Genomic DNA, 13,953 nt, shown 5'->3' with positions numbered 1-13,953 from the left:
GAACGGACAGACAAAACTCCCAGATGAAACTCTCAGACAAAACTCCCAGACAAAACTCCCAGACAAAACTCCCAGACAAAACTCCCAGACAAAACTCCCAGACGAAACTCTCAGACAAAACTCCCAGACAAAACTCCCAGACAAAACTCCCAGACAAAACTCCCAGACAAAACTCCCAGACAGAACCTCAGTCCATTACCGTTCCACCTTAGGGTTATAGTCTCAAGCGCAGAGATTCAGATGTAGTTAAATGCAGAGCAGGGCAATGTACAATTTGGGAATAAGAGCAGTAAATGGAAATATACCCTAATTATTAAGGACCCTAACAGAGTAGAGGAATAGGGAGATTTAGGGTGTGGATGCATGGATTGTTAAAGATGGAAGTACAGTACACAAGAATTAGGAGTTGTACACATTTATGTTTGTCTGTTCGGTGACAAACTCCTCCAAGGTCCTGAGGACAATTTCCACCAAATGTGGTAGGATGATACCTTGGACAAAGGACGTGTCAGAGGGAAATTGCTCTCACCACGGGGGCTTTGGTCTCCTAGCAGGACATCCCATGTCCCTGCTTATTTTGTGCCGTTGTTGATACCGTAACTCGGACAAGCATTAACCAACCTTAACCTACAGGTAAGATTGTGAAGTCCAGGTAAGATTGTGACACAATCTAAGTAACACATCCCCAACTTTTGTTCATATTTTGTTTGTTTCATGTAAGTTGCATTCTGAGATATTGCATGCTGTTGCTTGGTAAGGAGAGTGACAGACAGCGGGCGGCCTGCACAGCCAGGGAAGGTGAAAAGGCCAGAATTAAGAGAGCAAAATGTTGACAGAAAGTGACATAATGCAAGAGGAACCAATGCTAAAGACCCTTTAAAGAAGCTTTCAACTATGATCCTCATCATAATTATGAGTCAGACCCAGAATATGACATTGGCAGCAAATCAGATACATGTGAACATTGTGATGCAGGTGGAACACAAAGAGCCAGCTTGGATGTATTGTACAAATGTGACTACCCCCTTTAACTGAGCCACCAGACCCATTGAATGTCTTTCTGATGGAAACAACAGCGAAATCAAACCACTGCTCGAAACACTTTAGAAAATCTAATAGCTGGGTACAGTCACCAAGAAGTCTCTTCATTTTGGCTGGTGGAGGAAGAGCTTCTCATCTGGGGCGAAATTCTCTGACCCCCAGTAGGGTCGGAGAATCGCCTGGGGCCGCCGAAAATCCCGCCCCCGCTGTGGCAGAGATTCTCCGCCACCCGGGAAGTGGCGGTGGCGGGAATCACGCCACTCCGATCGGCGAGGCCCCTGCGGCGATTCTCCGGCCCGCGATGTGCCGATGTCCCGCCGTTGGGAGGCCTCTCCCGCCGCCGAGGTTTGAACCACCTTTGGTGGCGGCGGGATCGGCGGCGCGAGCGGGCCCCCGGGGTCCTGGGGGGGCGGGGGGCGATCGGACCCCGGGGGAGTGCCCCCACGGTGGCCAGGCCTGCGATCGGGGCCCCCCGCTCAGACTCCGGGCCAGTGCCCTGGGTGCACTCTTTCTCCTCCGGGGCCGCCACTGCCTCCACCATGGCAGAAGCGGAAGAGAAATCCACATCGCGCATGCGCCGGTGGTGACGTCAGCGGCAGCTGGCCGCTGACGTCACCGCCGGTGCATGCGCCGACCGTCGAAAGCCTTTCGGCCAGCCCCGCTGCCGGGGGCGCTGGTTTTTTGCGCTAGTCTTCTGGTGCCAACCGCTCCTGCGCGGGGCTAGCCCCCAAAGGTGGGGAGAATTCCCCACCTTTGGGGAGGCCCGACCCCGGAGTGGCTGGCGCCACTCCCCTACGCCGGGACCCCCAGTCACGCCGGGTAGGGGAGAATCCCTGCTGGGGGTCGGAGAATTTCGCCCCTGATCTGTCACATAATACTGAATGTTTCAGCAAACATGCAGAGATCGATAGTGAAAACGTAGAGGGGGATGCTACTCTGACACTGGTGATTAAATATTCGGAATATTAAACGTTGATGAAATAGATGTGATGCAGATTTTGACCCGAAGGATTTTGAGTGACACTGTGAGGATGTGTGATTGGGGTAGATAGCACCAGTTGGAGAGCTAGCACGTTATTGGTGCAATGGGCTGAATGGCCTCCTTCTATGCTTTATATGCTATGATTCACTCCCTCTGAGATGGTAAAAGTGCAATGTATTTGTTTAGTTTAAATCCCCTATGTTACATAACATATAATGGTTTCTACTTAAAAGCTCACAGTGCAATTAGCTCATGAATGTCTGCTCATATCAGTGGCTGGTTCATTAATTCCACTGGACCCATTGCCTGCAGCTGAGCGTAGTGTGGGGGAGGTGAATAACATTCGAGAAAACCTCCAACCAATGGATTGTTTCAAAATACTTCAGCATGATGATATCGGTAATTCTGAAGTTGTGTTTTTTTTTAAACCCACATTTGAACGTGGTGAATGCGATTTCAGGATAACAGACGGTCCAGAAATTTGAAGGAACCCTTTCTACTTTCCATATACTAAATAAGCATATGAGCCTCCAATATGTTGAAGCCAATGTGAGCAGGAGGTGGCAAGGGGCGAGTTTGAGAAGCTGGAACTTCATGAATAACCTCAGCCGGTAGTGGAATCGAACTGTTGGCCTCGCTCTGCATCATGAACCAGGGGCGGGATTCTGTGATCCTGAGGCTAAGTGTTGCGTTTCTCGATGGCGTCAACACAGCCTCAGGATCAGCAATTCTGGCCGCTACAGGGGGCCAGCTCTGCACCGCTCCAGCTGCTGGTCCCGGCGTGAACTGGGCGTCGTGGGATCCGCGCAGCCGCAGTGGCTTCCATCAACGCACTGGTCCCAACGCAACATGGCGCAGGACTACTGGGGCTGGCGTAGAAGAAAGGGGGCCGGCAGCCAGAGAGGCCGGCCCACCGATTGGTGGGCCCCGATCGCAGGCCAGGCTACATCGGAAGCTCGCCCGGGGTCGGACCCCCCTCCTCCCCCTCCCCGGCCGCCCCCCCGACCCTTCCACGCCGAGTTCCCGCCGGCTGAGAGCAAGTGTGGACGGCGCCGTCTTTACGACAGCCGCTCGGCCCATCCCGGGCCAGGAATCGGCGGGACTGCTGCATAGAGCGGCCCCCGACTGGCGCTAACCACGCTGGTGTTAATGGCAGCGATTCTCCGGCGTCGGGACAGCACAGCGCGACTCCCCAGTGTAGCGAGAGTTCAGGGCGCCATTTTAAAATGCTGTATTGATCTCCGAGGCCCCTGAAGCGACCCCCGACTCCGCCCAGCCCGAACGCACTATGGGCGGGTCCCCTGCCTTTCCTCCCGTTAACCCCACAATGGGCGTGATTTACATCGCAACGTCTCGCGAGATCGTGTTGGACCGCGGCGAGCTGATTTTTGGGCGTTGCGTAGCCACTGGATCACGCCCATGGAACCAAACAAGGGGGCAAGTTAATCGAGCTGGACAATGGAGGACGATGTGGTTGATCATACTGGACAAAGAGGGATGGTAAATACACAAAGAAACTTTGTGATTTAGTATTACCTCAGTGCTACAGCAGGTATAGAAGTAGGATTGTTGGGCCACATGACCTTTTTGAGTTCCTTAATAAAAAGAAAATACTGCAGCTGCTGAAAGTCTGAAATAAAATCTGAAAGTATGGGAAAAATCTCGGAGTTCTGGCAGCATCTGTAGAGAGTGAAGCAGAGTTAACGTTGAGTCCACAATGACTTTACTTCACTTACTCAGATGCTGCCAGGCTTACTGTGTTTTTCCAGTATGTTCTGTTTCCAAGTTCCTTTATTTTTAAGTTGTGCAGCAAAACGGTATCACATCAGTTGGCCAGGGGCAGTAAAAAAAGAACAAAAAGAGCAGCACGGTAGCACACGGTTGTCTCACAGCGCCGAGGTCCCAGGTTCGATCCCGGCTCTGGGTCACTGTCCGTGTGGAGTTTGCACATTCTCCCCATGTTTGTGTGGGTCTTGCCCCCACAACCCAAAAGATGTGAAAGATGGGTGGATTGGCCAGGCTAAATTGCCCCTTGATTGGAAAAAATGAATTGGATACTCTAAACTTATATTTTTTTAAAAAAGAACAAAAGTAGGGACATCAACGCTCTGAGATGCTCCAGGAGTCCGCTTGTCAATATCAAACACCTGAGCTTTGTTCCTGCGCCGCAGGATATTATCGAAACCCTTTGAGTGTGCCCAACACTTCTAACACTTTCCAAGATACTTGCTGTTCTCTGTCCTATCTGAACCCAGATGGCTAATGAGAGATTAAACATTGCCTGGAACTTACCCGCTGCTGTATCAGTGCGTGCTTATGCTCCATTTCCCTTTTCTCCACCGCTGAGTCAATCACAAGCTGGTCCAGCTGATCCGGGGGAGAAAGCAAAAAGAAATTTGTTAGTCTGCACACACAGCAGGATTCAAGAATTACCTCTGTACAGAAAAATCAATGCCGCTTTGTCCTCAACGTCTACCAAAAATCCAAAGCGAAATAAAAATACAACAAGATTACGAACCTATCCTAGATCACTCCTCAAATTTAAAGAAAGCTGCTCTACTCTTGGAGTTATAACAGGAATTTAACCTTGCAACATCAACAGTCGATCGACTTGCACCTGTTTCTAGAATAATACAGCTTCCGCGCCATTCTTTAGTGAGATTTTTTTTTTTTTTTTTTCAAAATTTAGATTACCCAATTATTTTTTCTATTAAGGGGCAATTTAGTGTGGCCAATCCACCTACCCTGCACATTTTTGGGTTGTGGGGGCGAAACCCACGCAGACACGGGGAGAATGTGCAAACTCCACACGGACAGTGACCCAGAGCCGGGATCGAACCTGGGACCTCAGCGCCGTGAGGCGGTTATGCTAACCACTAGGCCACCGTGCTGCCCTTCTTTAGTGAGATTTAACGTCGCAAACATCTGGGAGTCAGGTCTGGCCGGTACTCTGGAACTGCTCCCTCGCACAGCTGCTTGGACAGCATGAGGGGGCAATGCCAGGCTACAGCCTGGGCTGTGCTGGGAGCAGAGTCAGGGGGTGGTGCGGGGCTCCGAAGGGAGGGGGTGAGGAATGGGGGGGTCCGTGAGGGGTGGTGGACGGGGGGGGGGGGGTTCCGAGGTGGGGGTAAGGTGAGCTCCGTGCTTGGAGGCTGGGACTTGGGGGGAGGGGGAATGTTCTGTGGGGGAGGTGCCTCCACCTTTATTTTTGTTAATCTTTATAAATGCCGCCCCCATCTTTTAAAAACCTAACTTGCTGGTGGGGCTGGCTCTGTGATGTCGCTGGACCCGTCTCTTTACTTTTGTGTGTCAGTGAGTTTCAAAATCCGGCGGGTAAACATGCCAACCCCACGGGCAGGCTACTCTCCACTTCACCCGCCCGAGGTAACACTTGGACAAAAATCTTGGAAAATCCCACCCTTGGAGTGGGACTTCTGGAGGAACATCTGGCTCAGACGCAGGGACACAAGACCTCACCCTCGCTTGTACCTCCCTTCCACCGCCACCCTCCCTTAAGGTTTAAAATCCTAGCTACAGCCCTGGTTATATAACTCACCAGGCACTGACCCAGCTATGATGAACTGGGGCCCATCCCAATACAACTATCCTCCTACATTCACCAAGACTCCACCACCTCACAGTCTCCAGAGAGCGGGAGGAGATTCCCCCTTCGCAGAATGGGCTGACGTATTTCACTGATGCTAACGTATTTCTACGCAGCTCATACTATAGGCCTGTGGTAGTATGACTAGAGGTACTACGGTACCTGGGAGTGTGAGCTACCATTGGTGGAGAAGGCTCGCTGCTCATTGGCCCAAGTGTTTGCATTTCATTGGTCGGAACGTAAGGTACCTCTGCCCAGTGAGGCGGGGTATAAGAACCAGTGTTTCCCAGCAGCCGGCCTTCTTTCTGTACTCGAGCTGCTGGGGAAACATCTTGTTGATTAAAGCCTTCAATTTGGACTACTTCCTCGTTTCAGTAGTTATTGATCGCACATCAAGGCCCAAACAAGTTTCTTTTTTCTTAATTATGTGATTGATTAATCCTCCAGGGTACCTTGCGCGCAGTTTCAGCGTACGACTTTTAGTGATATTTCTGGAAGTGTCCTCCAGGGTGCTTCCCATTTTTATGCTATTTGATGTGCTGCAGTAATTTGACCCACGTAATATAAATGCAGTCTATATGATGAAGTAGAATTTATATATCCACACTTGTATATATAAACCCACATTTTATTTACTTTTAATGTTACATATAAAACCAACTTTTTAAATGTTCTTTTTAAACTGTCTTTGTCTCCTGAGGATTTTTGTTGAGGTTCAGTTCCACTTGAGCTGGCCACCCAGCTGTGGCTCAGTGTTGGTCAACTCTCTCATCTCGGAGTCAGAATGGTTTTGGGGCGGGGTGTGTTCAAGGCCCAGTCCAAAGGCTTTACCACTTGACTGAAACTGCAGTGCAGAACTGAGGGACTGCTGGAGGCTCCGTCTTTCATTTGGATCCTTAAACGCAGGCCCCTGTCTCCTTTGTCACTTGTTTGTAAACAATCCCTTGGCATTACTCAAAGAATAGTGTTCGGCCTGGTGCCTTGGTCAATATATATCCCTCACCCAATATTATTATTACAACAGGTCAGGTGGCCATTTTTACTTTGCTATTCATGACAGCATCAGCAAATTGGCTGCTGCATTTTCGTCATTCCATCGGGCACTACACTTCAAACAATACTCAACCGGCTGCACAATACTTTGGGAAATCTTGGGGTCGTTCTGTAAATGCAAGACATTGGCTTTTACTTTTCACTACCTCATCCAAATGGCGACATTCTTACGGAAGCCCAGGTGGTTGTTGCTAAGACTATTCAGCCACCGTAGCTTCACAGTCTAGGCCAATTTTCCCCTCAGCTGACCTTTCCTACTGTGGCATCTCCAGCAGGAGGAATCCCAGGAGAGTGAACCGGGAGTGGGAATCTGATGGGCTTTTGTGGACCCCCCCCCCCCCCCCCCCTCCTCTCCCACCCCCACCATCAAGAAGCCAATTGCCCTTTGAGACACACCAACCAGGCTGGTCCATGTAGCTCACAGCCATGTTGGAAGGTGCATTTGTTCACAAGCCATCGGAAAGACTTCAGAATTAAATAAAAGGGAGATGCCAGTTATTAATCTCTAGTTAATCCTCTTTCATAGAAATCTGCTACTAATCTCAGAAGATGAATCCTTTTCCATTAAGACCTTCCTCGCAATTCTCATTAATGACTTGCCACCTGCAATGATCACAAGCTAAGAGGAAGTTAAATAATCTTGCATGATAATATCCACAAGTAATACATTAATCTAAAATCACAATCATGACATTGAATGCCCTCTCACCTCTGTGGCCAGTTTTTTCATATATGGGTCCAGCTCCTTAAGCAAGTCGTAACCTTGCTGGAAGAAAGTGTACTGGGCGTGCATGAACGACAGCATCTGGAGCACAGAACAAACCAACAACCAAATCTTAATAATCGACATTTTTCCACGATAGATCGATTAAAGTCTCCAGAACGGGAATGTTTGTGACACAGCATTCTCCCAAATCCAGCCATAGGCTTTCTTTAAAGGTGCCTACAGAGAAACCAGTGTTAATGTATTACAGAGAGTTTATATCCTCTATTTGAGTGTTACGGTATGGGTTTATACCCAGTGTTGGGAGTGTTACACAGAGTTTATACCCAGTGTTGGGAGTGTTACAATATAAGTTTATACCCAGTGTTGGTGCATTACAGAGAGTTTATATCCTCTATTTGAGTGTTACGGTATGGGTTTATACCCAGTGTTGGGAGTGTTACAATGTAAGTTTATACCCAGTGTTGAGAGTGTTACAATGTAAGTTTATACCCAGTGTTGGTGCATTACAGAGAGTTTATATCCTGTATTTGAGTGTTACAATGCGAGTTTATACCCAGTGTTGGGAGTGTTACAGTGTGAGTTTATATCCCGTGTTGGAGTGTTACACAGAGTTTATACCCAGTGTTGAGAATGTTACAATGTAAGTTTATACCCAGTGTTGAGAGTGTTACAATGTAAGTTTATACCCAGTGTTGGGAGTGTTACAGTGTGAGTTTATACCCAGTGTTGGGAGTGTTACACAGAGTTTATACCCAGTGTTGAGAGTGTTACAATGTAAGTTTATACCCAGTGTTGGTGCATTACAGAGAGTTTATATCCTGTATTTGAGTGTTACAATGCGAGTTTATACCCAGTGTTGGGAGTGTTACACAGAGTTTATACCCAGTGTTGAGAGTGTTACACAGAGTTTATACCCAGTGTTGAGAGTGTTACACAGAGTTTATACCCAGTGTTGAGAGTGTTACAATGTAAGTTTATACCCAGTGTTGAGAGTGTTACAATGTAAGTTTATACTCAGTGTTGGGAGTGTTACACAGAGTTTATACCCAGTGTTGGGAGTGTTACAAAGAGTTTATACCCAGTGTTGGGAGTGTTACACAGAGTTTATACCCAGTGTTGGGAGTGTTACAGTGTGAGTTTATACCCAGTGTTGGGAGTGTTACACAGAGTTTATACCCAGTGTTGGGAGTGTTACAGTGTGAGTTTATACCCAGTGTTGGGAGTGTTACACAGAGTTTATACCCAGTGTTGGGAGTGTTACAGTTTGAGTTTATACCCAGTGTTGGGAGTGTTACAGTGTGAGTTTATACCCAGTGTTGGGAGTGTTACAGTGTGAGTTTATACCCAGTGTTGGGAGTGTTACAGTGTGAGTTTATACCCAGTGTTGGGAGTGTTACACAGAGTTTATACCCAGTGTTGGCAGTGTTACACAGAGTTTATACCCAGTGTTGGGAGTGTTACAGTGTGAGTTTATACCCAGTGTTGGGAGTGTTACAAAGAGTTTATACCCAGTGTTGGGAGTGTTACAGTGTGAGTTTATACCCAGTGTTGGGAGTGTTACACAGAGTTTATACCCAGTGTTGGGAGTGTTACAGTGTGAGTTTATACCCAGTGTTGGGAGTGTTACAGTGTGAGTTTATACCCAGTGTTGGGAGTGTTACAGTGTGAGTTTATACCCAGTGTTGGGAGTGTTACAAAGAGTTTATACCCAGTGTTGGGAGTGTTACACAGAGTTTATACCCAGTGTTGGGAGTGTTACAGTGTGAGTTTATACCCAGTGTTGGGAGTGTTACACAGAGTTTATACCCAGTGTTGGGAGTGTTACAGTTTGAGTTTATACCCAGTGTTGGGAGTGTTACAGTGTGAGTTTATACCCAGTGTTGGGAGTGTTACAGTGTGAGTTTATACCCAGTGTTGGGAGTGTTACAGTGTGAGTTTATACCCAGTGTTGGGAGTGTTACAGTGTGAGTTTATACCCAGTGTTGGGAGTGTTACAATGAGTTTATACCCAGTGTTGGGAGTGTTACACAGAGTTTATATCCAGTGTTGGGAGTGTTACAGTTTGAGTTTATACCCAGTGTTGGGAGTGTTACAGTGTGAGTTTATACCCAGTGTTGGGAGTGTTACAGTGTGAGTTTATACCCAGTGTTGGGAGTGTTACAGTGTGAGTTTATACCCAGTGTTGGGAGTGTTACACAGAGTTTATACCCAGTGTTGGCAGTGTTACACAGAGTTTATACCCAGTGTTGGGAGTGTTACAGTTTGAGTTTATACCCAGTGTTGGGAGTGTTACAGTGTGAGTTTATACCCAGTGTTGGGAGTGTTACACAGAGTTTATACCCAGTGTTGGGAGTGTTACAGTTTGAGTTTATACCCAGTGTTGGGAGTGTTACAGTGTGAGTTTATATTTAGTGTTGGAGTGTTACATTGTGAGTTTATATTCAGCGTTGAAGTGTTAGAACGTAGGAGATCTGGGGTGGGATACTCCGACCCCCCTGCCGGGTCGGAGAATCGCCCGGGGCCGGCGTCAATCCCGCCCCGCCGAATTCTCCGCCACCCGGGATTCGGCGGGTCCGGGAATTGTGTGGTTGGCGCGCCCACACAGCGATTCTCCGACCTGCGATGGGCAGAAATCCCGCTGCTGACAAGCCTCTCCCGCCGGCGTGGAATAAACCACCTATCTTACCTGTGGGAGCAGACGGCGCAGGCGGGCGCCGGGGTCCTGGGGGGCGCGCGGGGCGATCTGACCCCGAGGGGGTGCCTCCACGGTGGCGCCTCCACGATGGCCTGGCCCACGATCGGGGCCCACTGATCGGCAGGCAGGCCTGTGCCGTGGGGGCACTCTTTTTCTTCCGCCTTCACCATGGTCTTCACCATGGCGGAGGCGGTAGAGACCCCCGCCCCTGCGTATGCGCAGGTATAACGTTAGCAGTCGCTGACGCTCCGGCGCAGGGGCGGACTTACGCTGGCCGGCGAAGTCCTTTCGGCCCCGGCTGGCGTGGCGCCAAAGGCCATTCACGCCAGCCGGAGAAGCGGGAACCACTCCGGCGCGTGCCTAGCCCCTCAATGTGAGGGCTTGGCCCCTAAAGGTTCGGAGACATCCGCACCTTTGGGGCGGCCCGACGCTGGAGTGGTTCACGCCACTCCAACACGCCGGGAACCCCCGTCCCGCCGGGTAGGGGAGAATCCCGGCCCAACTAAAGCCTGAAATATTTGTATTATAACAAACAGAAACAAGCGGCTACCTCTCCAGATTGCAAAATGAAAGGAATTGTGTCTTACCGCGTCTAATATTTCAAACTTTTTCTTTGCCTGAAGAACGTTAATCTAAGAAAAGATAAAATCAAAGTTCATTATCAGTTACAGCAAGCTCTTAGACATAGTTGTTTATACTCCCTATTTTATTGACAGTTAGTTTCACTATTGCACATCGCTTCCTGCTTCCCCAGCATCGCATTTGTGGGGGACCCCAGTGACGTGTCGGGAAATCCCTCCAGGATATTCCCATGCAAGGGTTTATCCGGTTATTGTCCAGAAGGGGTAACTTCCTCTGGACAATTGCGCTGCACTGGGAACCAACTGACTTTGGCTGTTTAGGCCGGTTTTAGCCTGATAGTTAACCTCAAACAGTTAGAAGGAATAAAAACACTTCCAACTCCAGAGTAGCCGATTAAAACACCAGACCCTGCCTCGCACGGGACATCTCCCGCACACACGACCCCCAGCAGATCCCCCGCATCACCAGTCAACCCTCGCTGTATTTAAGGAGTGCTGTTTAGCTGGGTGGTGTTGGCTTTGTGGGGAAAGCTGCTGAAGGCCAGACCTGTGTGCTGGGAAGGGATGAAAGTTCTGAATCTGAACCACTCATCCTGTTTCAAGCCAGAAAAGTCTTTGATTGACCTTAGTGTCGCGATGAGAGGCTTCTCGCATGATTCACACCGCTCGAGACGTCTTGCCAGATTCAACCGAACCTTGCGAGAGGTCCCGATCGGGATTTCGCTCGCACTGACCAATCCAGGTCACCTTATTTAAATGAGCCATTAGGCTAATTTAAATATGCATATGCTGGTTTCTCTGGGCTCCCGGGAAGTGATGTCCTCTCCAACGAGGCCTTGACTGGGCGCCGTTTAGTACTGGGCCACACAAACATGGACCAGGCGTAGTGACACCTGGCGGTGTTCCCAGGTCATTACAGGCTCCTTAGTGGTCAGGGACAGGGCAGGGTGGCACCATGGGCTCTCCCTCTGGCACCTGGGCACCTTGGCATTGCCAGTGTGCTCAGGTGGCACTGTCAGGCTGCCAGGGGCACTGCCATGGTGCCAGGGGGGCAGTGCCAAGCTGACCAAGTGCCAATATGGTACTACCTATGGTTGGAGGCTAAGTGAGGCCATGCCCATTATAGTGGGGATGGGGATTGGGGGGAGGGGGGGGGGGGCATGAAGGGTGGGGAGGTGAAGGATGAGTATGAAGGGATGTATAAATGTTGGGGGGAGTAAAAGGTGGGCGCTCTGAAAGGGGGGACAGGTCTGAAAAGGGAGGCCCTCATTGAGCTGTTCCGGAGTTCTATGCTTTTGGGATCAGTAGCTTTTCTTCCTCATTTTAAAAACACAAAAATAACGATTAATGATCAGTCAGGCAGGTTTCCCTCTGGGACGCAGCTTACGCAGCAAATAACATCTGCTCAGCAAATAACATCCCAATATTGCCTATTTTATTGAGAGCTGTCAATAATATTCCTGTTTGCTGATTGCTGGTACTAATGCACTCTGTTTTAATGTTAGCTAGCATCGGTGCACCTTGTGAGCTTTGGCTGTTTGATTGATCATTGCTGTACAGCTCATGTTAAACACGTTAACAGCGTCGTACTGTCTAGACAATGCAGCCAAGAAGGCACCCAGGCTGAACCAACCCTTTGTTGCTATGGGGAACTGACTGAAGGTTGTCTGCTTATACATCAGACAGAGGGAATAATAGTGAACTGGAGGGCCATGCAGATAGTGAGTAATGATTTTTCTACATTCATTTTAATTCAGAAAAATGCGGCCTACATTTTACAATAAGAATTCATCACCATTCACAGTTTGAATTGATTGGTTTAATTCAAACTGGTTAGCATCACAGTTCATAAAGGTTTCAAATTATGGTAAATGAGGAGCGTCTCAAGTGGACAAAGCTTTATTATTTAGGGGAAGAATCAGGGGAGCCTGGACCATATCGATCACAGATATCACTGCAGCAATGTGATGTGGTTGCACATTGCACTGGGCATTTGTAAACAAGCTGGAGCCTTGACAAACACTATGATATCATAGAAGCATAGAATTTACAGTGTAGAAGGAGGCCATTCGGCCTATCGAGTCTGCACCGGCCTCTGAAAGAGCACCCTACCTCAGCCCAAACCTCCACCCTATCCCCGTAACCCAGCAACCAACCCCACCTAACCTTCGGACACTACGGGGCAATTTAGCATGGCCAATCCACCTAACCTGCTCATCTTTGGACTGTGGGATGAAACCGCAGACACAAGGATATCGTTCAAACTCTGCACAGTGACCCAAGCCGGGAATCGAACCTGGGTCCCTGGTTTTGTGAAGCAACATTGCTAACCACTGTGCAACCGTGTCGCCCTGACATGAAGGTGCTGCCTGTTCACATAGGGGAAGCTCTTCGCCGAGCATTCAAAACTCAAACAGGAAAATCATGCACCTAATTTGTCATATCTCTCCTCGTCTATTTCGGGCTGCTGCGTTTCCATATTGCCAGATGGATGGATGTAGCAAGTCAGCTACTTGGGGAGAATAACGGAGACTGAATGTCACAGTGATTGTGAAGGAACGGCGATATATTTCCATGTCAGGATGTTGAGTGACTTGGAGGGGAACCTCCAGATGATGGTGTTCCCCAGGTACCTGCTGCTCTTGGCCTTCTAGATAGTAGCAATTGTGAGTTTGGAAGATGCTGAAGAAGGAGCCTTGTTGAGTTGCTGCAGTGCATCTTGTAGTTGGTATACACGGCTGTCACTGTGTGTCGGTGGTGGAGGAAGTGACTGTTGAAGGTGGTGGAAGGGGTGCCAATCAAGCCGGGCTGCTTTGTCCTGCATAGTGTCGTGCACCTTGAGTGCTGTTGGGGTTACGCTCATCCAGGCAGGTGGATAGCATTCCATCACACTCCTGACTTGTGCCGAGTAGATGGTGGGACAGGCTTTGGGGAGTTAGGGGGTGAGTTACTCGCCACAGGATTCCTAGCCTCTGACTTGCTCTTGTAGCCACAGTATTAATGTGGCTGGGTCCAGTTCAGTTTCTGGTTAATGGTAACCCCCAGGATGTTGATAGTGGGGGATTCAGTGATGGTAATGTCATTGAATGACATGGGGAGATGGCCAGGAAATAGAATAGAACATAGAATCCCTGCAGTACAGAAGGAGCCTCCATTGAGTCTGCACCGACCCTCGGAAAAAGCACCCTACCCCACTCCCCCACCCTATCCCCATAACACCTTCCCCCCACCTAAACTACATATCCCTGGACACTAAGAGGCAATTTTATC

At 49.1% G+C, this 13,953-nt stretch overlaps 1 protein-coding gene across 2 annotated transcripts in view; it reads right to left on the bottom strand.

Moving 5' to 3' along the window:
* The window catches only part of acap3b (ArfGAP with coiled-coil, ankyrin repeat and PH domains 3b), a 350,744-nt gene that overhangs the window by 74,326 nt on the left and 262,465 nt on the right, over positions 1-13,953 (bottom strand). For both annotated transcript variants that reach the window (XM_038821954.1, XM_038821953.1), the window contains exons 7-9: positions 10,690-10,734; positions 7,390-7,485; positions 4,316-4,390 (exon numbers count right to left, since the gene is read on the bottom strand). In XM_038821954.1, coding sequence (XP_038677882.1) covers positions 4,316-4,390; positions 7,390-7,485; positions 10,690-10,734 — 216 coding nt within the window. The remainder of the gene's footprint in view (positions 1-4,315; positions 4,391-7,389; positions 7,486-10,689; positions 10,735-13,953) is intronic.

Source organism: Scyliorhinus canicula, chromosome 16 (genome assembly GCF_902713615.1).
Source record: "Scyliorhinus canicula chromosome 16, sScyCan1.1, whole genome shotgun sequence".
Lineage (NCBI taxonomy): Eukaryota > Metazoa > Chordata > Chondrichthyes > Carcharhiniformes > Scyliorhinidae > Scyliorhinus > Scyliorhinus canicula.
Note: the sequence above shows the minus strand (reverse complement) of the source record. Positions and strands in the feature narration are given on the sequence as shown.